Raw genomic sequence first — 23,091 nt, forward strand, 5'->3', positions numbered from 1 at the left:
TGCCTGGCGTGCTCTGGTCCATGGGGTCACGAAGAGTCAGACACGACTAAACAACCATCTTTAGAATTACCAAGTCATGTCACAACACTTTGGCATCCATTTTTGAAATTTGAAAAATTCAACGTACCCTACTATACCATGGTTTATTAAACCATGGTTTTCATCCTCCAAACCCAGCACAGCAGCTTAACCATGGCTTATTAACTACAACCAAACCATGCTGGGTTCACAGTTGGCTTATAAACTATGGTTAATTGTGCAAACCCAGCCACTGACAGATTTAAAGCATTGGAAAGCTATGTGCCGCCACTATTAAATGAAGCACCGATTCCAGGAAAAGTCAGTTTTTTTAAAAAAAAAAAAAGCAAAAAAGGGAGGGTTGAGGGGGTGGTATCCACTTAGCAGGATTGTACAGGTAGCACGCTATTTCTGTTCCCTAAAGTCTTTAATCTGTATCCCTCAGGTACTTTGTAACCTTGATGGGAACATGAGTGTCCTTGAGGCAGTGTGTTCCTATTTGAAAATTACTGTTCCAAAAAGGTTTACTTTAAATGATGTCAGAGCAGACCTATTGTACACAACCATTTCCTTGTAGTTTGCTTCCCCCTTTTCCTTTTCGAGACAACTATTTTCTAAGTCGCACACAAACTGTGTTGGTTCATAAGAGGAGAAAAGCAATACCTTTATTGGAACAAACCAAAATGTCGCAAAAATGGGACAAGCTTTTGAGTTTCTAAAACTATCAGGAAAGAAGTTACACAAAACCAATAGTTTTTTTAGGTTTTTATTATATTTTGGGAGGGGGATGAAAAAACTAAATGGACAAAATTATTATTCATTAAATGTGTATATTGCCCTTCATCCATAGATCTCAGGGCGGTTCGCAACGTAAAATTGCAATATAAAAAAATGCAAAATATATAATAAAGATAAGAACAAAAACAACCCAGTAATCTCCTCCTCCCACAACACATTTAAAAGAGCATCAGATGTCAATCAGCCAAATGAAATCTGTTCTCAGGATTTTCAGTTCCTAAACAACCCTTTGCTCTCACCATTTCAAGTCCAGAATCCAGATTTACTGCACGTGGCAGGCTTTGTCCAGCTCGTTTTCTTCAGTACTTTGAGGGCTTTTCGTTTCGATTGCACTGGGGGTCCTAGCACATCTTCCATCAACTGCTTGGGCTGACTGGTTGCAAGCTGAAAGGGGAGACCTGGGAGCAAATCCCAAGGGCGAAGCAGCAGCTAGGATTTCTTGCAGCCGCACGTCATTTATCTGGGAACACAGACACACAGAAAAAGTATACATGTATCAATCCATGCAAGGAAGACGTTTATTGATTCCAATGGCGAGGACTTCTTTTCGCATTTCTGAGTCTAGTAGCAGAGCTGAAGGCCATGTTTTTCAAAAGTCAATTGGACTGGCCTACTGAACCCTTGCCCTGCTCCCGTGTAAGCCTCATCATTGCCTCTTATGGTCAGCTGGCTGGGCCCTGCTCAAAGTCCACTTTTTGATGGAGAAAGGTGTAAGGAGAAGAGGGACTTGTTATTGTTATTATTCCAGCACTGATGCACTGGATCATATGAGCAGAGATGTTTCAAACAAGACCTTTGTCAGAATGTAGAATGTGGGAGGCAGCAGTTGCAAGTTGCCGGTCTCTACAGCCACAGCAGGTGCTGTGATTCTCCAGTGGTTTGACTTCACCCCTAGAGGCACACTCTATTGTTTCTTGAGACAGATGCCAACAATGAATGAAGTGCAAAATTTAACTGCTGGTTTTAGAATTTGGCATCCTAATTTTCTAGATGTATGAAGAAATTAGCAAATGATTCTGTGTCTTGTTTATGTGGTTATATTATATTAGGTAAAGGTAAAGGGACCCTGACCGTTAGGTCCAGTCGCAGACGACTCTGGGGTTGCAGCGCTCACCTCGCTTTATTGGCCGAGGGAGCGGCGTACAATTCCGGGTCATGTGACCAGCATGACTAAGCCGCTTCTGGCGAACCAGAGCAGCACAAGGAAATGTCGTTTACCTTCCTGTTGGAGGGGTACCTATTTATCTACTTGCACTTTGACGTGCTTTCGAACTGCTAGGTTGGCAGGAGCAGGGACCGAACAACGGGAGCTCACCCCGTCGTGGGGATTCCAACTGCCGACCTTCTGATTGGCAAGTCCTAGGCTCTGTGGTTTAACCCACAGCGCCACCCTTATATTACATTATTATTATTATTAGGTTAAATTGTTATTATTGTTATATGTATTTATACCCCACCTTTTTCTCAGATTGAGACTTAAGATGGCTTACAGATAAAAATACAAAAAAGCAGGCAAAACAGCAAAAGCAAAAAACATAGAAAAGTTAGCCATTAACAATTAATTAAACACTAATGGAATGAAAACAATATTAAGAAATCAATTAAAAATACTGATTATAACAAAAAGAAAACCATGGCAATACTTGCCCTTGCCTTAAAAAGTCAGTTTCCAAAGGCCTGATGGAATAAAAAGGCCAATGGCAGAGAGACAACAAGGAGGGAGCCAGTCTAAATGCTCTAGGAAGGGAGATTCAAAGTCTGGAAGCAGTACAGCGACCAACAGCCTTGATTCGGAGAGATCTACAAACAGCAGCAGGCCCAGGCCAAGTTGGTGTGAAAGCTTCGAGAACAGTAAATCTCCACTTTTGAGATAACTAGAGGACATGAATGCAACATTCCCATTCCTAAAGGGGAAGGGGTGAGGCCGGCTTTAGTTCTTCAATTCCACTCCACACCATGCAAAAAGGGACCAGAACTGAGAATACCAGCCACCACTTTGGGTACTGCATGTACAAATGCCCAGTGCTGGAAATTCCATACACAGCTCCAAGCAGCTGGTTTGGGTATCCAGTGCCAGGAACCACAGGTATAGAAATCCAGCAAGAAATGGGACAGGGGCAGGGTTTTGCACAGACAGCAAGATTCGGTTCATGGGGGATAAGGCTATCAAAACCACTAGGCATGAAGGCTGTGTACTATCTCCAGTGTTAGAAGCAGTGTACCTGTCAATCAGTAGTTGAGAACTGCAAGTTAGGACAGTGCTATTGTGCTCATGCCCTGCTTGCAGGATGGGTCTTTGGCAAAATTCAGCAGGCCTCTTTTCTGTGTTATTCTATAAGTTTTCTGGGTAGATTTAATAGTCAGACCTAAAGCTTTCAGAACAAGAAAAAAGACCTTAACTATACACCTATACATCAGGTATCTGAAGAAGTGTGCATGCACACGAAAGCTCATACCAATAACAAACTTAGTTGGTCTCTAAGGTGCTACTTGGGAGGTGCTACTTCTCTTGGGAGAAAAGCAATGACAAACCTAGACAGCATCTTAAAAAGCAGAGACATCACCTTGCCAACAAAGGTCCGTATAGTTAAAACTATGGTTTTCCCAGTAGTGATGTATGGAAGTGAGAGCTGGACCATAAAGAAGGCTGACTGCCGAAGAATTGATGCTTTTGAATTATGGTGCTGGAGGAGACTCTTGAGAGTCCCATGGACTGCAAGAAGATCCAACCTATCCATTCTGAAGGAAATCAGCCCTGAGTGCTCCCTGAAGCTGAGACTCCAATATTTTGGCCACCTCATGAGAAGAAAAGACTCCCTGGAAAAGACCCTGATGTTGGGAAAGATGAGGGCACAAGGAAAAGGGGACGACAGAGGACGAGATGGTTGGATACTGTTCTTGAAGGTACCAGCATGAGTTTGACCAAACTGCGGGAGGCAGTGGAAGACAGGAGTGGCTGGCGTGCTCTGGTCCATGGGGTCATGAAGAGTCGGACATGACTAAATGACTAAACAACAACAAAGGTGCTACTGGAAGGAATTTTTTTATTTCGTTTCGACTACAGCAGACCAACACAGCTACCTACCTGTAACTATACACCTATGTATTTAGCACTCACTCCAGGTAGGTACTCAGTTAAGTGTTTTGAAGACACAAAAACACACGAACATCCCTTTTAAGTTCTTATACATGTACCATGATTCCATACAGGCTTCATGATTTGTAAGCCAAATCTACACAACAAAGTTCTCTTCAGATTTTATAATTGGGGGTGTACAAGATCTCTGCTGCTAATTTATGGTCACTTCCTCCTATATTCACTTTCCCCGTCTTCACGCTGATTTGCTCACAACTTGTTTAAGTACAACGAGACACTCCCATAAGCACTTGCTCAGATACATTCACAATCTGAATTTCTTGTGCTTTGGTATGTTCAAACTCATGTTTAATAATACCTGCAAGTTACCTTTTGTAGTTTGCTGCCCTCTGGTGTTGTTTTTTGGTTTTCAAGCAAGCAGTCGCTCTCAGTTGTTTGGGAGTCATCAGTAAACGGTGGCGATCTCAAGCTTGGACGGACAAGACAGGGGCTCGCTCTGGGAATTAGATATGCCCCGTGAGAAATCCAAGAGCTGCCATTTCCTGGAGGAAGATCAGAAGATCCTGAGGGAGGAAAGTGTGTGGTGATCATTGTTTGTTACATTTAAAAAACTATAACAGGAATAAAAACAAAAAAGAAATAAAAAGGAAAACAACAACCAACTGTTTAAAAACAGTTGCCAGCTCGCTTTTTGGGTCCAATTCAAGGTGCTCATATTACAGTGGTACCTCGGGTTACAGACGCTTCAGGTTACAGAGTCCGCTAACCCAGAAATAGTACCTCGGGTTAAGAACTTTACTTCAGGATGAGAACAGAAATCGTGCTCCGGCGGCGCGGAGGCAGCAGGAGGCCCCATTAGCTAAAGTGGTGCTTCAGGTCAAGAACAGTTTCAGGTTAAGAACGGACCTCCGGAACAAATTAAGTTCTTAACCCGAGGTACCACTGTAGTGTTTAAATCCCTAAACAAGTTAGGCCCCATATACTACCTTATTTTTCTGACTGTAAATTGTATAAATTGATTTTAATCTTGTGTTTTTATATTGTTGCAATGTGCTGAAGGATGAGTAAGATACCCAAAAGAAGAAATAAATAATAGCAATGGTAGTTTGTTGCTGTACAGTATGCATTCCGGCCCTGCAGCCTCTGAAGACTATGCAAGGTTTTACAGAGTTGCGTTGTTTGTCAATTAGGATTATCATAGAATCATAAAACTGTAGAGCTGGATGGGACCCTGAGGATAATCTAGTCCAACCCCCTGCAGTGCAGGAATATGCAGCTGTTCCCTACGGGGATCAAGCCTGCAGTCTTGGCATTATCAGCACCATGCTCTAACCAACTGAGCCATATAGAAGATCATAGAAGATCATAGAATCATAGAGTTGGAAGTGACCACAAGGGCCATCGAGTCCAACCCCCTGCCAAGCAGGAAATACCATCAGAGCACTCCTGACATATGGTTGTCAAGCCTCTGCTTAAAGACCTCCAAAGAAGGAGACTCCACCACACTCCTTGGCAGCAAATTCCACTGTCGAACAGCTGTTACCGTCAGGAAGTTCTTCCTAATGTTTAGGTGGAATCTTCTTTCTTGTAGTTTGGATCCATTGCTCCGTGTCTGCTTCTCTGGAGCAGCAGAAAACAACCTTTCTCCCTCCTCTATGTGACATCCTTTTATATATTTGAACATGGCTATCATATCACCCCTTAACCTCCTCTTCTCCAGGCTAAACATGCCCATATAGGAAGTTCCCTTCTACAGTCAGACCATTGGTCCACCTAGCTATGAACTGTCAGTGGATCTTCAAGAGTTCACACAGGAGATGCTCCTAGATCTACCTGGAAACGCCAAGGACTGAACCTGGATCTACTGCATGCTAAGTGGCTGATCTACCATTGATGCACAGCCCTTCCCTGACATAAATCCTTACAACAGGAACATAATACTTATTTTCATTTCAAGTACTACAGGTAAAGTGTTTCTGCAGTCTCCCAGGTGGGTGCTTTCAGCTTGAAAGATAATGGTTTCCTTTTGCTAGTTAGTATCTGCATAATGTGAGGCCACTGGCCCCAAGGCTATTAAGGAGTCAAGCATTCATGGAATGAGCTCACAGACTTGCGTTCTTGAGTAGTCCCAAGCTTAGCGATTTCATCAGCGGTTTCATCAGTGGTTTGCAAGCTGCAGCTCCAATGGCCACAAAGGCCTCTCTTGCCCTCACCAGAATGCGCCCACTGTATCTTGCTGCCCCCACTCCTGTTGTTGGCAATAATCCTAAATCCAGCTGAGCCTTTTCTGAGAATGTCGATTGGAGAAAAGCCTTCCACGTGAACATCTCCCTTTACAGAGATCGCAGGAAAAAGCAGTTTGCAGGCAACCGTATGTTTGGGTATATTATACTTCTGCGGTTGTAAAGGTTTGGCAATAGTGTTAGACGACTCTCTCGTCACTTTATAAACGCCATCTCCAACTCCTCGAAAGATTCCATCAACTGTTTCTCCGATAAATTCTACACATCACTTGGGAAGACAGGTGAACTAATGCCAGTGTACTGGGAGAAGCAAAGCTCGTCAGTGTCGAAGCGATTATTCTTCAACATCAACTTTGTTGGACTGGTCATGTTGTTCAGATGCCTGATCAACATCTTCCAAAGCAACTACTCCATTCCGAACTTAAAAATGGAAAACGTAATGCTGGTGGTCAACGCAAGAGGTTTAAAGACAAATTTCTAAAAATGTAGTATAAACACCGACAATTGGGAAACACTGGCCTGCAAGCGCTCCAATTGGAGAACAGCCTTTACCAAAGCTGTCATGGGCTTTGAAGACACTTGGATTCAGGTCGAAAGGGGAAAACGTGCTAAGAGGAAAGCACGCTTGGCAAACCCTCACCATGATCCACTTCCGTCCGGAAACCTATGTCCCTACTGTGGAAGGACGTGTGGATCCAGAATTGGCTTCCACAGTCACTTACAGACTCACTGTTAAGACCGTGTTCATGGAAGACAGTATTACTCGGCTATGAGTGATTGCCAAAGAAGAAGATGATCACTTTACTTGCAGAATTTTACACCCTTATGCCTTGTAATGGCAGCCTTAAATTTTATTCCACTGGTCATATTGAGAATACAAAATGGTAAAGGGCAAACATAGGGGGATGGATTCAGTTACCTCTATTGTCCCTCTCTATCAAGCTGCAACAGGAATGTTATTAAACAAACATCAATACTGTTGTGAAAGTGATTACCTTTGCCTCCCACCTCTGTGGAACCATCTGACTCAAATTCTGCATTTTCTAGGGACACTTTTGGGCTGTGCTGTTGAAATGTGGTTCTTCTTTTAGTTTGTTTTGAGGCAGCCTCTGGAAAAGGAGATGTAGCACTTTCACCATTGCTTCGGTTTTCATGACACCTTTGCCTCCTCACAGTAATCTTAGTAATATCTTCAGACAAGGCCTTTTCCACAAGCAGCCTATTAGTGATTTTAGTTTGGCTTCCTGGACTTTGTAGAGGGGAACTGGAAGAGTCTGATGACTGTTTGAGCCGAGTGTTCAGAAGAGAGACTTGTGTCTTTAGCATCTCGTTTTCTTCCTCTAATTTATCATAATCAATTATCAGGGTACAGTACTTATCCAGGTTTTGATCTGCCTCTGCAGTTTTCTCTTCAACCAGTTCCTTCAGTTCTTCCAGCTCCAACCTTATCTCTTCTGCAGTGGCATTCCTCTCAGAACCTATGCAATGCAAGAACAGTCATTAATAAATGAAGGATTAGCAACAGAGACTTTCAATATACTTTACCTGAAAATATTGTAAAGAGCATTTCAGCAGCAGTGAACACCAAACACTATCGACTCCTTTAGATACGTAGTTCATCTTAAGACCTAAAGATCTTCCTCAGTCCTCCTGGAGCATGGCCTTTTCTGCAGTGGCACCAATGCTGTGAAACTCCCACTCACTGGATGTCTATTTCATTTCCTGTCTTTAGTTTCTCTGATGGTTTTCCAATGTGCTTTTTCAGGGAATGCTATAATTGCTTTAATTTTTATTTTAAATGATGTAATTTGTGGGTGATGCATGCTATGGGCCACCTGCACCAAATGATGAGTTAAAATATTTTAGCAACTACCTAACTACTATGAAATTGCCAGAAGCTTCATATGAAAAATGAGAGGTGGGGACCTCCTCTCTGCTGTTGCCAGTGGATGAAATAACAAGTAGGGTGGCAGGAGCTGGCCCAGAATGGGATAAAAAAGGCATCTGTGCAGAAGGCTGTAGATAAAAGCTCAATGCACACCAGGATGATTATGCTAGATAGTGGGTTGATGCTGACCATGGCACAACCAGAATCTCAGCATGACCTTTTTTCAGGGTTAGAACGAACAGCAATACTTTTTTGCATTCTAATGTCAGCCGGGGCTACTGATGAGGGAACTGTTGTTGCATTTTTGCACACATACACACAAAGGCATGAGGAATCTCCAGCCCACAGGCCAAATTAGACCCAGCAGAGGTCCTAATTTGGCCCATGAGGCTTTCCCCCCAAAACCACGGCCAGCTGCCCCTCAAACATGACATCAGATGTGGGGCAAGTAAAGACACGGCTGCAAAGGAGCTTAAAGTGACTGTTCCTTGGCAAGTGGGGCTTGCTGACAGGACCTATCAGCTGATCAGCCTTGACAGCCAAGCCTCTTTGAGGTTGTCACCTGACATCGTAGTGATAGGTGATTAATAGCTGCGCAGCCCCACACACATGTCAAAGTAGCCCAAGGCGGGGTTGAGGGAGAAGACCTGCCTGCAGGATGGAAAAGGCTCCCCGCGCCTGCGCTACATACCTGGATCCATCTTCTTCAGCTGAATCTCAAGTTCATGAATCTGCTTCACCATCATCTTTTTCTCCTGCTTTAGTTCTGTGTAGGCTTTCAGCCAGTGCTGAAATCTATGATGGAAAGAATCAAATTCTGTCTTGAGTTGCACTATTTTCTGGTGGCTATTTGCCTGCAAAATAAAATAAAAATAAACCAGTAAACATTCATGCAATTATTGCTGCAGAAGAAATAATTACCCAGCCAAATGCAAAACCGGACTTCTCATTAGTTCAAAGTAAAGTGCACGGATGTTCTCCTTTCCTTCCATAACACCCACACTGTTGGGGCAACTATGCTATTTCCTAACAGGACCTGTTAACTAGAGCATCTGATGAATTCCATAAAACGAAACAAACGTCTACTGATGTCCTTCGGTTTGCACCAGACAGGCCCTAGCTGTCTATGCTAGAGATCCAAAAGCAGAGTCCAGTTTGCACATGCTGTTAATGGTTCACTTCAAGCATGCAGAAGGCTCCCAATGCAATCCTCCCATGTGGCCAGGGAGATGTTAATACAGACACTAAACCAAGGTTTCTTCTCGGCTTACCAACTGCAGCGTGTTTGAGCAAACCTTGGTTTGTTCGGAATAAAACAAACCACACTCCCTAGTTCGGACATAACACTAAGCCAGGGATTATGGTTTGTTCTTCCTGCCATCTAGATGAGATGGGTAAAAGGGAAGATTTCTGCATGTTCACAGTAAAGCATTACTATGGTTTACCGTAACGTGCAAACACGGCTGCTATGTTGCACATCACAGCAACTCTTTACTATGTACGCTGTAAGTAGCACAGTAATAGACTAGGGCTACTATCCGATGCACACTTACCTAGGAGTATGTCCCACTGAACACTGAGTACTATTTCTGAGAAAACATCCATAAGATTATGCTCTAAATCAGGCATAGGCAAACTCAGCCCTCCAGATGTTTTGGGACTACAATTCCCATCATCCCTGATCACCGGTCCTGTTAGCTAGGGATCATGGGAGTTGTAGGCCAAAAACATCTGGAGGGTTGAGTTTGCCTATGCCTGCTCTACATATTTCATGTTATACTTATAGATAACATACTTTACAGTTATGATTGCAATAGAACTCTAAACTTAAATATCAGCTTGTCTTCTTCAGATAAAGTGGATTTTGATTTTGGGAACCACATCTGCAGTCACTCAATGTTACTTTGTTATTTGGCGCCAGGCAAAATGTATTTAATCTCTACATGACAGTGTGGTGTAGTGGTTAAGAGCGGTAGTCTCGTAATCTGGGGAACCGGGTTTGAGTCTCCGCTCCTCCACATGCAGCTGCTGGGTGACCTTGGGCCAGTCACACTTCTTTGAAGTCTCTCAGCTCCACTCACTTCACAGAGTGTTTGTTGTGGGGGAGGAAGGGAAAGGAGAATGTTAGCCGCTTTGAGACTCCTTAAAGGGAGTGAAAGGCGGGATATCAAATCCAAACATGCAAATTCTAGAAAACTCCCCCAATATAAACAACAACAACCCAAGTCAGCCTTTAATTTCAGAAGGAACCTATTAACCTACAAGATATTCTACCCATGATGTCAACAATATACTGTACCTTTTCAAGGAAGGCAGGTTTTTCAGAAGTTGCAGCTTCCAACTCCACCTCTGTAGCCTCAAGACTAGACTGCAGAGTTTCATTTTTTGGCAACTGCTCCAGAACAGGATTGCTGTCATCCAGCTTGTGTATGAGGTCTTGGAATTGCTGGGCGAGGACCTCCAGCAAATGCTCCATTTCAGAATGTTTGCTTTTGGCTTCCTGTAGATGATGAGCCAACCGTCCATTCTCTTCTTTGACACAAGCAACTTCATCCATCAGATCCTGTTCTTTTGTCCTGAAATTCTCTTCTTCGCAATGAGAAAGTTTAACTTCTTCACGGGCCAGTTTCAACTGGGATTCCACCGACATCAGTGCGTTTTCAAATTCACCTCTAATTTGCACCTTCTCCTTCTCCCTTTCTTCTAGCTGCTTCACAAGCATGGAATTAAGACCTTCTAATTCAGATACTTTATCCTGATTTTCTTTCAGCTCTCTCTCTAGAGATCCTTTTTCTAACTTTAAGGCATTCACCTCACATTCCAAGCTTTGCAAAGTCGCACGCATCATTTCTATCTCCGCAGTGGCTGTTTCCGTCTCTGCTTTAGCCGTCTCTGCCCGAAGAATTGCATCTTCCAAATTGTCCTCCGACATCTGCAATTCTCTTTCGAGATTCTCAATTCTGTCTGCGAGGGAGTCAGCTTTCCGCTCGCTTTCTTTCAGTTTTCCCGCAAGGTGACACCTTTTCTTTTCGTCGGATTCTATTTTTGTTTTGAGCTTCTCGATGCCCCGACGCAGCTGAGACAACTCCTCCTGTGCTGAGTTCAGCCTAGTTGCAAGTTCACCCTTTTCTATTAGTGACCCTTCCAGAGACTTTGATATCTTGGCATATTCCATTTCAGAGATACTTAACTTGCTGTGTAAAGTTTCATATTCCCTAAGGCTCACTTCTTTTTCCTCATTCAGATGCTCTATTTGGCTTTGCGCTGCCTCTTTTTCTAACACAAGAGTCCTCATAACCTGATCCAGATTCTGTAACTGCAGCAGAAGTCTGTCCTTTTCGGTTGATAACCGATGAGTATCGGCCTTCGCGGCCTGAAGCAATTTTGCCTGAGTCTTAGCTTCGGCTTCCAATATCCTGATAAATTCAGCAGAATCCCCTTTACTTGACTCAAGTTCTTTGATAGTCTCTTGCATTTTCTGGCACATTTGATCCGAGTCTTCTTTATCCTTCAACAAAGCACTCAGATCTTGACTAAATTGGTTTCTCTCAGTGACGAGTATATGAAGCTGCTCTTGAAGGCCAAAAATGCTTTTCAGTTTATTTTCGTTTTCTTTTTCCAAGTGCTCGTTCTTTAACTGAAGCTCCTCTATGTCGGTCTCCATGGATAAGGCATGGTTCTCAATATTTGCTCTCTCAGATTTTATCCTCCTCAGCTCATTTTCAGTTTCAAGAAGCCTCTCAGTCCAGTCAGCCTTGTCCATTTCCAAATCTTCCAGTGTCTCTGTTGTATTGGACAGTCTTGCCTTGTACATTTCCATATCAGATTTTACCTTCTCAAGTTCTATTCCAAGAGCCATAAGGCTGTAAGACAACTGCTGGTTATCAAAAGTAACTGACTTAAGTGACTCATTTAAGTCTCCTTTTTCTTTTTCGAGTGCTACAACTGTTTTGTCCAACTCTGCACAAGCAGTTCTCTCTGCAGCCAGCTCTTTGTCCTTTGAATCCAGGCCTGACTTTAGGTTTTGGATCTCCATTAGTAGAATATCAGTTCTTTTACTGCTTTCCTCCACGTCAGGGAAGGGCTTGGAGATTTTATTACATGTCTGCTCTACTTCTAGCAGAGGCTTTTCAGGGGTCCTTTGGCTTTCCAAGGTGTCCACAGGCATCACATCAGTGTTTTGAGAAGGAAGGAACGATAACTCACGAGGATAGTTTGGAGAACTTATGGATATATCTGTTGCATTTCTGGATTCTGTGTCTAAGTCCAGAAGGCCTCTTTCTCTAAATTTCATGCCAATTGCTTGGCAAATAGATTCTTCAACTTCTGTTCTATTTGCTTCACCTGCCCTTGCTGATATTTTACTATTTTCAACTTCAAACGTTGTGCTTTCAGTAGACGTGCCATACAGTTCCAGTTGACCCAAGGGATCAATTGCTTGCTTAGAAGGAATCTGGACTTGCTAGAAGTAGATAGAAAAAAGAGAGTCATTTTAATTAATAAGTCACTTTTATCAAATTGATATATTTATTCTTTTATTTATTACATTTAACTGTGATACTTCCTCCCCAAAGGAGTCCAGGGTGGCAAAAAAATAAATAAACACATCTTCAAAAACAATGCCAATGACCTCTGCCGAATAAAATGGGAACCGATATGTAATGTTTTGGTAGATAAAGAACACACTTAATATTCTAATATGGGCCCTCCTGTTGATCACCTGGGGAAATTGTTTTCAGCAGGGTCCTCTGATTGTGTGGAGAGCTCTACTCACTTTCAGATAAATGCAAACGTAATTGCTGCACAGACCTTCCTAGTCCAACACAGGGAAGGCTGGGGAACTTGCGCAGGTGGGGGCAGAGCACATGATGACATTGGGGGCAGGACTTGCATGTTTGCCCTGTTGGCTACACAACTTGGTGCTCACATTTTCAGGCAAATGCTTGAAGGCACCTCATCTCTTATGTAACATTTCACCAAAGCAGGCTCTTCCCACCTACTGATGTCATTCCCTATTACATAAATTGGCCCACTGTAGCAATAATCACACATAGCTGTTGTTGCTGGATTTAATATAGTGGTACCTCGGGTTAAGCACTTAATTCATTCCAGAGGTCCGTTCTTAACCTGAAACTGTTCTTAACCTGAAGCACCACTTTAGCTAATGGGGCCTCCTGCTGCTGCCGCGCCGCCGGAGCACGATTTCTGTTCTCATCCTGAAGCAAAGTTCTTAACCCGAGGTACTATTTCTGGGTTAGAGGAGTCTGTAACCTGAAACATCTGTAACCCGAGGTACCACTGTATATGAAAGAACCTGGAACTAAAATACTAATTTAGCAGCCTTGGCCTACTCAACAAGATCGCTTTTTTGCTGTCAAGCATACTCTTTTCCCCTCTCTGAGCATATTTCTTGGCTGGAGCCAGGGAGGGACAGAATTGAACTGGCAATAATGGCCATAAATTGAGGCTTTAAAAATGAGTCAGTTGATGCGAAGCTCTTCTTTCAGAATTCGGATACAAAACCAAATCTTTATGTATATTGATTCACACTATTTCTTAGAATACAGAAACTACAGCTTTTCAAGGCTGTCAAAATAGTTTCAAATTGGGTGTGTGTGTGAAAGAAATAAGTTTTAAAACGGGGATAGTTAATATGGTGCCCTCCAGATGTTGTTAAACTACAACTCCCATCAGCCCCAGCCAATGTGGCCAAGGGTCAGGGATGATGGGAGTTGAAGTCCAACGAAGCATCTGAAGCTAGCCACCATGCTTTTTGAACTGCCTTTGCTCCCAGTCTAAAGAGACTTCCTCCCTTCCCTCCCAAAACAGTACACATGGGTAATCTATTGAACATACATGAAAAACTGCATGATAAGAAATTAGGCACACTTACGTGTTCAGTGTCAACACAAAGCAGAGAATGAGAACCTAAATCAAGGCCTTGCAGTGGTTCCTTCAGTTCCTGAGGCAACAGGTCAGGATGTTTCTTCTTGGCTGGCAATTTAGATGCCACCTGCAAGACCACATCATTAAGTTTTCGTTGCCACTGTTTGCTTTCCGATATATTTTGCTTTTGGAGACCATCAACTTCCTTCCTTACAGAAAGGAGCAGCTCTTGGATCTTTTGGATCTCTTCGTCTTCAAGATTTTTATGCGACTCAAATGAGTCTTCAAGCATCCTGAAGGACTTTTCATAAGCCTCACGTAGGAGGTATTCAACTCTCTTTTTTAAATGATGTCTTTCAGGCATGGCATGCCCCTGCTTCATGATACAAGCCCATGTGTCACTGTCATTCCCTTCTGAAAGAAAATGGCCGTGTTCCTCAGGGGTACTTTCTAGATCAGCTTGTTTGTTACTATCTAGGTCACTTATTTCATTTGACGGTCTGTACTGATCAGAGTCGATATCAGATTCCATAAGAGTTGAACTTGTACACGAGGAGATTTTGGTGCAAGAAGGAAATCTCATGGGGAACTTTCCATCTGAATCAAATTCTTCATTCATTAGAAGAGGGGGTACCTGCATTGTGAAGGAAGAATTTGTGACTTGGTTGAGGCTGGTTGATAGTGCAGCATTTTCTTCCTTGAGCATGTCAATATAGCTTTGCAGCTCTGATATTTTGGAGGCCATACCCGAGTGCTGCTCTTGCAAGCTGCTATATTCATTTGTCAAAGAGAAGATTTTTTCCTTGACCCCGTCAAAGTGCATTTTAATTTCTTTGCTGGATGGCTTCAAACCTTTGCAGTCAAGTCCACCACAACATTCCAGAGCTATTAAGGGCATTTGCTCAATATCAGATTGTGCTGCTATTTTACTGTGATCTATTAAGCCACCAGAAAAAGCAGCGCTCTCTTCTGTTGCATTATTAATTCTGCCAATGAGCTCTTCTGCCATTGCGCCTGCAATGCATTTCAATTGAGAGTCTTTCAGCTGGGATGCTAATGTTGACTTTTCAATCTGCAGGTGTTCGAACATTTTCTCCAACTCATTGAGCTTGCTCATTGTCATGTGTAGGGAGGCTACTAATCGGACATAATCACTTTGGCTGGGCGTCAGATCATGAGGAACTGACGAACACTTGGCATCTATCTGTCCGCTAAAGTTGTCCTTGGAAACAGCATTGAAATGTGCTGCTGATTGGTCATTCCCTTCCTCTTCTGTAAGCTCTAAATGTGGATTTTCCACATCTTTAAGAGCTTGCAATTCGTGGTTCAGCCTCTCTCTCTCCATTTCGTTTTCTTCCAGTTTTATTTCCATAGTTCTCAGAGCACTCTCCAGCTGCTTTACTTGATCAGCATAGTTCTCTACTGAGGCCTCTCTGTCCTCAAGGTCCATTTGAAGCAGCTCTAGCTGAACCTGATATTTATTCAGTTCCTCCTCCTTTTCTTCTGCAGATCCTCTCAGCTGTCCCAGCGAAGTCTTCTCCACAGGAAAGCCACCAGCTACACGTTCGTCCCTTATTTTCAGTTCCTTGACAAGTTCCTCGTTCTCTTGCAGCAACACATCGTTATGATGCTGCATTTTATTAAGTGCTGCCCTTTCCTGTCCCAGAATCTCAGTTTCTTCAGGTACTGCCTGCATTTTTTCAAGCTGAGTGTTATTTTTCTTCTCCAAGGACATGACCTTACACTTCAGCTCCTCGTGTTCGTTCATGAGCTGCTTCTCTCGCTCTTCAAATGTGGCTTTCTCCACTTCAGAATGGCATGCTTGCTCCCTTAAAGCACATTCTAAGTCCTTATTCTCTGCTTCCACTGATCCACATTTCCTTCTTGATTCTTCTTCGGCTTTAGACAGTAACAAGCTTTTCCCTCTATGCCTTTCTGACAGGTCCAAGAGGCTTTCCTCCCTCTCCTTCTGGCTTCTGGACAGACGGAAGCCTGTCTGCATTAAGTCTAGATTTCTTTGCTCCATGGCACTGATATCAATCGTAAGGCCGAGATTTTCATCACTAACTCCTTCAATTAGCTTTTTATTTAAGGCTATTGGTGCCAACGCATCTGGTTCCTTGTGGCTAACTGTTTGAGGCGTAATTTTCAGTTGCTGCACTGTATCCTCAAGGAAAGAGTTACTGCTTCTTAAATTCAGAATCTCTGCTTGCTGCCTCTCTGATTCTGCGATCAGTGCTTGCAATGTCTTGTTTTTCTCCTGGAGAGCCTGTAAAGTCTTAGTGACCAAGTCCTGCTTTTCGGAAACAGCTGCTTCCAACTCACTTATGCGCTTTTCCTTCTCCCTAACAAAATCTTTATGCCTTTGCTCTGCGGCAGCCAGTTTTCTTTCTATCTCATCTCTGGCTTGGACCAGCTCCTCACATTGTTTCTCGAAGCTGGATTTTAACTGCACGTGGGAAGCTAAGGATGTTTCCAAAAAGGCCATACATCTGTCCTTTTCCAACATTTCCTCTCCTACCGTCTCCAGTGTTTTCTGTAGAACATCCACTTGTTTGGTGAACTCAGATAATTTCAGTGAATTGTTTTCCCTCTCTTTTCTGTGTTTTTCCTCAGATGCTGCTGTTTTATCCTGAAGGTCATTGTGGGCTTTTCTTTCTGCTTCTAGCTCTGCTGTTTTGTCTTCCACCATAGCTTTGAGATTTCTAATCTCCACACAAAGGTTTTCATTCGTACCTTCTAAAGCTTTTACTCTCTCATTACTTTTAAGTTGTTCGGTCATTAAGGCCCTTTCCAGGCTGCAAATCTTGCTCATCAAATCTTCTTTTTCTAAAACAAGTTCATTTATGCGTTGCCCACTTTCTTTTTTCCACTGGGAAAGAACCTCAACCTTTTTTTTAAGTCCTTCACACTCTGTAAGAACTTTCTGCAAAGCTTCCAGATCCTCCAGTTTTACACTGAGCTCTTCAATGGTGTTTTCTTTGTGCTTCAGAAGCTGCTGGAGAGAATCTCGTTGGTTTTCCAATTCAGAAATAGCAAGTTTCATTTTCTCCAAAGTGAGAGGATTCTCTTGTTTGCTCAGATTCTCTTCAAGTAGTTTTAACTCTTTTTCCAGAGAGAAATTTTTATCTGCAATCCAAGTGATTGAAAGAAAAGGGGAAGTATTTAATTTACAAAATGTAAGATTCCTTTATTCTCTTTAATAGTGTTACTCATTTATTTTATCTATTTTATCCCACTTGTTCTCATCTGGTAACTTAAGGTTTACACAGACACACCTGGATCTTATCTTTTCCCCTGTACACTGCAAAACATAATGCATATTGCATAGAATTCTAGCCCAATGGTTGCTATTAATTTGATTTTGAATTGATTTTAGAATGAATTGACTTTAGAATGCATTTCAATTAATTGATTGTGATTTTATGTAAACTGTGTTACTTTTATTGTTGTTAGCCGTTCTCAGCCCGGCGGGATATAAATAAAAATTATTATTATTATTACTATTATTATATCCAGTTCTCGAAAACTACAATGGTCGCCCAAGTTGCTTACAACATGCTAAACAAGATTTAACTCAGTATATGCTATACAGAGGGACCTCAAAACACAGAATAAAGTTCAGAATGGGAAGGAAACCTAATAAAAATTGGTGACTCACTTTTCATATCTTCAACGACGTTTTGACTCTGCTGCAGAAGTCGTTTGGTTACACAGAGCTCTTCTTTTAACTGACAAATTTCTTGCAACTGTTGAGCCGACTGGCAGTGAAGGAGGCCATTTTGCTTCTTTGTTTCCTTGGACAGCAAGAATTAAACAAGTGACAGTTAAAGAATTGGCTACCTTTGACTAAGGTTCTTTGACTCATTGAGCCAGCTAAGACATACATTCCGAGTTTGCTAAACCATAGTTTACCAAGCCAGGAACTAGCAGCGGGTCTTCTCCCCTTGCTCAGCAATCTTGGGTACCCAATCCCTTCCTTTCGTATTAGTTCTCAGAAGCTTAAACTACACTTCCCCCATTATGCCCAAAATGGGGAACTATGGTTTAATGTCGGTTTACTACCCATCGTTTAAGATCCTGGTTAATAAGCTGACCTTCAAACCATAGTTCCTTGCTTTCAGACATAATGGAAGTAGGAGCAATGTGCTGAGAAAGGGAGGAGAGCGTGCATAGACAACTCCAGCTTGCTAAAGTATAGCCACTGCTTGCAGGGAACTTTTAAATTGCAAATAGAGGGTCCAGTAAGAAATAAAACAAAAACAACTGCTGAGAAGGCTTTGCTAGGAAAAATATCAAGGGAGATGAAGTCTCCAATGTGATTCCAGGCACAACAGTGACCTTGAACCATACTTTCTTTTCTTTCTGGATGCATAGCCTACCATCCAAGCCCAAACATATAATTCAGGCACTTTACATGTAGGAACATTGCAATTATCTAGCCGGCTATACCTTTTCAGGTTGTCTGGCCCACACAGTCCCATCATCAGGAGAAGAGTGGAAATGGCTGTGGCTAATTGACTTGCCTCCCAGCCCACAGACCAAGATAAGAGGGCTGCTGAAATGAAGGCCTTTAGGGATCGCCGTGAGGGCGCCAACCCCTTTAATTTTGAACTGTTGAATGCATTATCCGGTAGGAGGAAGTGTGTGGTGTATTATTATTGGGGAGTAGCTAGAACTGCATTTTTGCCGCCCTGAGCAACTGTCTCGATTCTCATGCACTTGTGCATTTCAGAGCTGCTTAATACCACTCAGCGTGAGAGACTGAACCGAACCCTGCATTGGAGAGAGACAGGAAGGAGGGGTGGAAATGTTGCTCTTTATATACTATATATGGCCTTAGTCTGAGGTGGGTGAATAAGCTGGTTGTCAATTATGCTTAATGCTGCTATGTATTTTTGTAGACCAGATGTTTGCTTTGTAATAAATGGTTGGCTGTGAATTAGCTTTGTTATCTGTATGCCTGATGGGGATGCATGAGTGAGACTAGGAGAACTGCTAAGGGTGTATTTTGGAGAGGTTGCCACCGTGTGAGGGGTGATTAGGAGTGCAGGCACAGCTTCTATTTCAGTTATTTTGTTTAGTTGCCAATGATGCTGTTTAGTGGAGTTTTACTGTATTTTTGTATTTGATATCTTCCTGTATTTTTTGTATTTAAGAAAATGTTTTCTTTTCCTGATAATACATTGGCTGAAATGCATTATTTTGTATTTGACCTTCATCTGTAAGGTTTTATGTTGATGCTTTTGCAATGCTTCATTTGATGCTTTAAGTTAGGTTGTGGAGCGCTTTGAGGAATTTTTTGTTTGTTTTTTTACATACAAAGCAGTACAGAAATTATTTAAATAATAAGCAAATAATTGTTGGAGAAAGCCTTACCAGTCCAGACATGGTCTATATGCTCTGGACTGTATCAAGGTGGTCTGTAGGGCTAAAGTCTCTAAAATGCGAAAGGAACTTGAAGCTACACTAGCTGCTTAAGACACACCCATTCTAAATGTAAATGCCAACTAATGTCTGCCAGATGCAATGATGTCCCTCAGTGTATTCCAAAAAAAGGGGGGGAAAGAGAGGAGAGTACCCTGAAATGTGCTTAGAATCATTTAAAGGTTTATAGCCCTCAATCTGGCTTATTTTAGAAAGAAAAAAACCCACAAAAATGTGTTACAGATATAATACAAAGACAACTGCACAACATCGGGACCATAATTTTACAAATAGTTCAAGACATTATTCACTGAAATATAAGGCTTCTCCCTGTGGATTAAACCACTGTGCAGCTTGGGCTTGCCAATAGAAATGTCGGCAGTTCGAATCCCCGCAATGGGGTGAGAACATCAAAGTGCAAGTAGATAAATAGGTACCACTCCAGCGGGAAGGTAAACGGCGTTTCCATGCGCTGCTCTGGTTTTGCCAGAAGCGGCTTAGTCATGCTGGCCACATGACCCGGAAAAACTGTCTGCGGACAAACGTTGGCTCCCTTGGCCTTTAAAGCGAGATGAGCGCCACAACCCCAGAGTCATTTGTGACTGGACTTAATTGTCAGGGGTCCCTTTACCTTTACTCTCTTCTATCTGAACTAAGTAGATAAAAAAGATGCAAAAGAGAATGAAGAATTCCTGACATCTAGCGGTTCTGCACACATCTGAGCAATTCAGCTGTGGGAAACATTTATGCTATATACTTTCTGGCTTAGAGGGCTTCTGAAAAGAAGCCATGTTTGGTCTGGTAGCCCAATTCCACCACACTTTTCCACAAATGCAAATAACCTTCTCCTCCATCAAGTGTGAGTTATCGGTTGACAACTGCCCTATTATTTCTTATACACCAAAAGAACGGCAGCAGAAATATTATCACACTGGCAGGCTACAGCTGACAGGCAGTGCACTCTAAGCAGCTGCCAAGCGGCATATGCTAAGTAAGGAAACCTCTAGCCTGTTATAAATTATGCCAGGACAAGGGGGTTTTGCAGGTCAAAAAGAGGGGGGGGGGAGTATCAGAGAACCACAACCCAATCACGGCCCCTTTAGTGCTTAATGGAAGAGGGAAACTCTGCAGCCAAAGGTCTCTGAGTTAAAACTGCTATCAGAGACAGGGTTAGAACTCATGGAGGCTTCGGGGCCAAGTCTTTTCTGCAGAAAGCAGGTATCTCGCAGATAGATAAATCAAAAGCTAGCCGCCCTCCTGCACAGTAGATCCTAAACACAGGATCGCCTTGCATCTAAACTCTTCCCCAGGAAGGAGTGTGAAACAATTTGGAGCACTCTGCACTGAACCTTGAAAGCATTAAAGGAAAAAAGAACTGGCCCCTGTCATCATAACTCACTCTCCCTTGGGAAGCAAAAATAAAAAGCCAGTTCCTAAAGAAAATGGCACGTACAAACACATACCGCCCACTCCTGAGCCGCTAAGATAACAGATGGCATTGGCAGGGCTTTGTTGGTCTCGAGCCCTCAATTATCCATCTAGTTACTACTAGCAGATGGGCACCAAACGCACCAAAGCCAAATTTAAGAGAAGGGACAACCAGGATGGGAAGCATAAGCTGGAAATTTGCTGGCAAAGCAGGTCTGTATTTCCAGCTATTTAAGCAAATCAGCCCGAGAGCAAGATTAAACTTGTTGTTGCTTCTGCTCATCGCCCGTCCTCCCCGCACGCCCCGTGCCGCAACCCCCGCTCAGCTCCCATAAGAAAGAGAAGAGGCAAACTGCAGCGCCAACGTTTCCCACACAAGTGCCCAAATGCAAAAGCTCAGGGTTTTTCTGACTTTTTTCGGGATGCGCAGCGCGTAATGAGCATCCTGCAGTTAAAGGCTCCTTAACAGTTTTAAGCACAAGCATAAGGACCATTAGCCGGCGATTTAAAAAGCGCTGCTGGAATACGATCACGGTCAAGTGGCTTAAACGGATGCAGAGAGCAATGGGGCTTTGCATCCTGTGTGATTATCATTAGGGGCCGGACCAATAAGCTCACGGGACTTTGACAGAAGACACGAGCTCTGGCCTTCAGAATTAAAAACTGTGCGCAAGGAAGCAACGAGATACTCTTTTATTCCACACACCCGGCTTGGCTTTTCTCCTCCCACATCCCAGTTCTCCCAGCGATGCTACCAGCAGGCACATCACCATAGCCGTCAACGTTTCCCTTTTTTAAAGGGAAATTCCCTTATTCCGAATAGGATTCCTCGCAAGAAAAGGGAAAAGTTGACAGCTTTGCACATCACTCTTTTGAGATGACAGGTGCAAGGAGCTGTAGGCTCCGTTATCGTTTGCCGGAGCCTCTTATTAATGATGGGGCCCTGCAGGGTCACCCCCCTCCCCAATAACAGCTTAGGGATCCGGGGGTCTGGCAAAACCTCAGCCAGTCTGGGAGCCTGGGCATTGCGTGGACCAGAGGCTCTGCAGCAGCAATCGAGTCTGCTGCATTTCACTGGATGGGAAGCAGTCACAGGCGTTTCCAGACGGACCTGCAGCTTGCCTCGTTTGGCTGAATGCACAGTAACGAGGGCAGAAGATACCTCACAAAAGCCTCCTTGATGCCACCTTTTGAAAAGTCTCTCCAGAGGATTGGAGGGGACGCCTATGGAAAACCTTGGGCTGTGTTTCACAGGGCTACAGTGGGAGTGGCTAAATAATTTCAACTTTGCAGGAACAGTACCCTTCACCTAACCAGGCCCTTCGCTGCAGCTTGCAAGTTCAAATATATATCGGCTGATGGTCGATACACAGTCATAAGGCAAAAACCTCCATTATCTCTCACCACTAACACTCGCGCTCTCTCTGGCTTGCAGATCGGGGCTGGCAGCCAGTCTGACTGCTCTGGGCCAGGTCACAGTGATATTGTTAACTGTGCAGTTGATGGGTCATGCAGTGTCCTGCTCCTAAATATATCTCTTCTTTGCCAGAACTGAAAGGGCAAGTGGGATTCACCTCAGCGACACCAGGCCATGGGTCGTAAATATGCAATTATTCCTGTAATTCTGTTTACCTCACAGGCTTTTTTCAGTTCGCTTTCCTTCAGCTGCATTGCCCGAGTAGCCTGGTCTGCTCGACTCAACTTCTGTGAAAAATCGTCAACCTTTTTTTCCAATTGCTGCTTTGCAGACTTGGTCTAAAGGGGGAAAGATGGCAAGTTTTACTTTGCAGCCACGTGTGACATTAAACGATAAGGAAATATTCTCAGTGCAGCTGGGGATTCACAGAAGAGGCCACCTAGAAGCATGTTTTTAGAGGTCAACAACTGGGATGATGGGGGGGTCTAGAAACCTATGAGGAACGTTTGAAAGAGCCACGTTTGTTGAGCCTGAAGAAGGCTAAGGGGAGAAGACAGAAGACAGAGCAGACTTGTTGCTTCAGAGAGCAGGCCTAGAAGCAAGGCAGATTTCTGCTCAGCATTAAGAGAGCCAGGGTGGCCTAGTGCCCAGGACCTGGGAGACCAGGATTCATATCCCCACTCGGCCATAAAGCTCCTTGGGTGACCTCAGGCCACTCACTATCTCTCAGCCTAGCCTACCTCACAGGGTTGCTGTGAGGAAAAAAATGCAAAGGGGGATATGTGCACCACCTTGAGCTCCCTGGAGAAAAAGTGGGATATAAATGTAATAAAAACACTAAATTAAAAATAATTAATTAACTAAAGAGCTCTTGGTGAACCAAACAGCC

The 23,091-nt window shown here is 43.2% G+C and overlaps 1 protein-coding gene across 2 annotated transcripts in view; it reads right to left on the minus strand.

The window, feature by feature from the left end:
* Window positions 1–776: 776 nt before the first annotated feature.
* Window positions 777–23,091, minus strand: part of CENPF (centromere protein F) — a 36,482-nt gene continuing 14,167 nt past the window's right edge. For both annotated transcript variants that reach the window (XM_081000479.1, XM_081000478.1), the window contains exons 10-17: window positions 22,418–22,540; window positions 17,592–17,727; window positions 13,938–17,059; window positions 10,344–12,506; window positions 8,736–8,898; window positions 7,152–7,634; window positions 4,283–4,476; window positions 777–1,276 (exon numbers count right to left, since the gene is read on the minus strand). In XM_081000479.1, coding sequence (XP_080856605.1) covers window positions 1,079–1,276; window positions 4,283–4,476; window positions 7,152–7,634; window positions 8,736–8,898; window positions 10,344–12,506; window positions 13,938–17,059; window positions 17,592–17,727; window positions 22,418–22,540 — 6,582 coding nt within the window. In that variant the 3' untranslated portion in view covers window positions 777–1,078. The remainder of the gene's footprint in view (window positions 1,277–4,282; window positions 4,477–7,151; window positions 7,635–8,735; window positions 8,899–10,343; window positions 12,507–13,937; window positions 17,060–17,591; window positions 17,728–22,417; window positions 22,541–23,091) is intronic.

This window comes from Podarcis pityusensis, assembly GCF_964106645.2.
Source record: "Podarcis pityusensis genome assembly, chromosome: 3".
Classification (NCBI taxonomy): Eukaryota; Metazoa; Chordata; class Lepidosauria; order Squamata; family Lacertidae; genus Podarcis; species Podarcis pityusensis.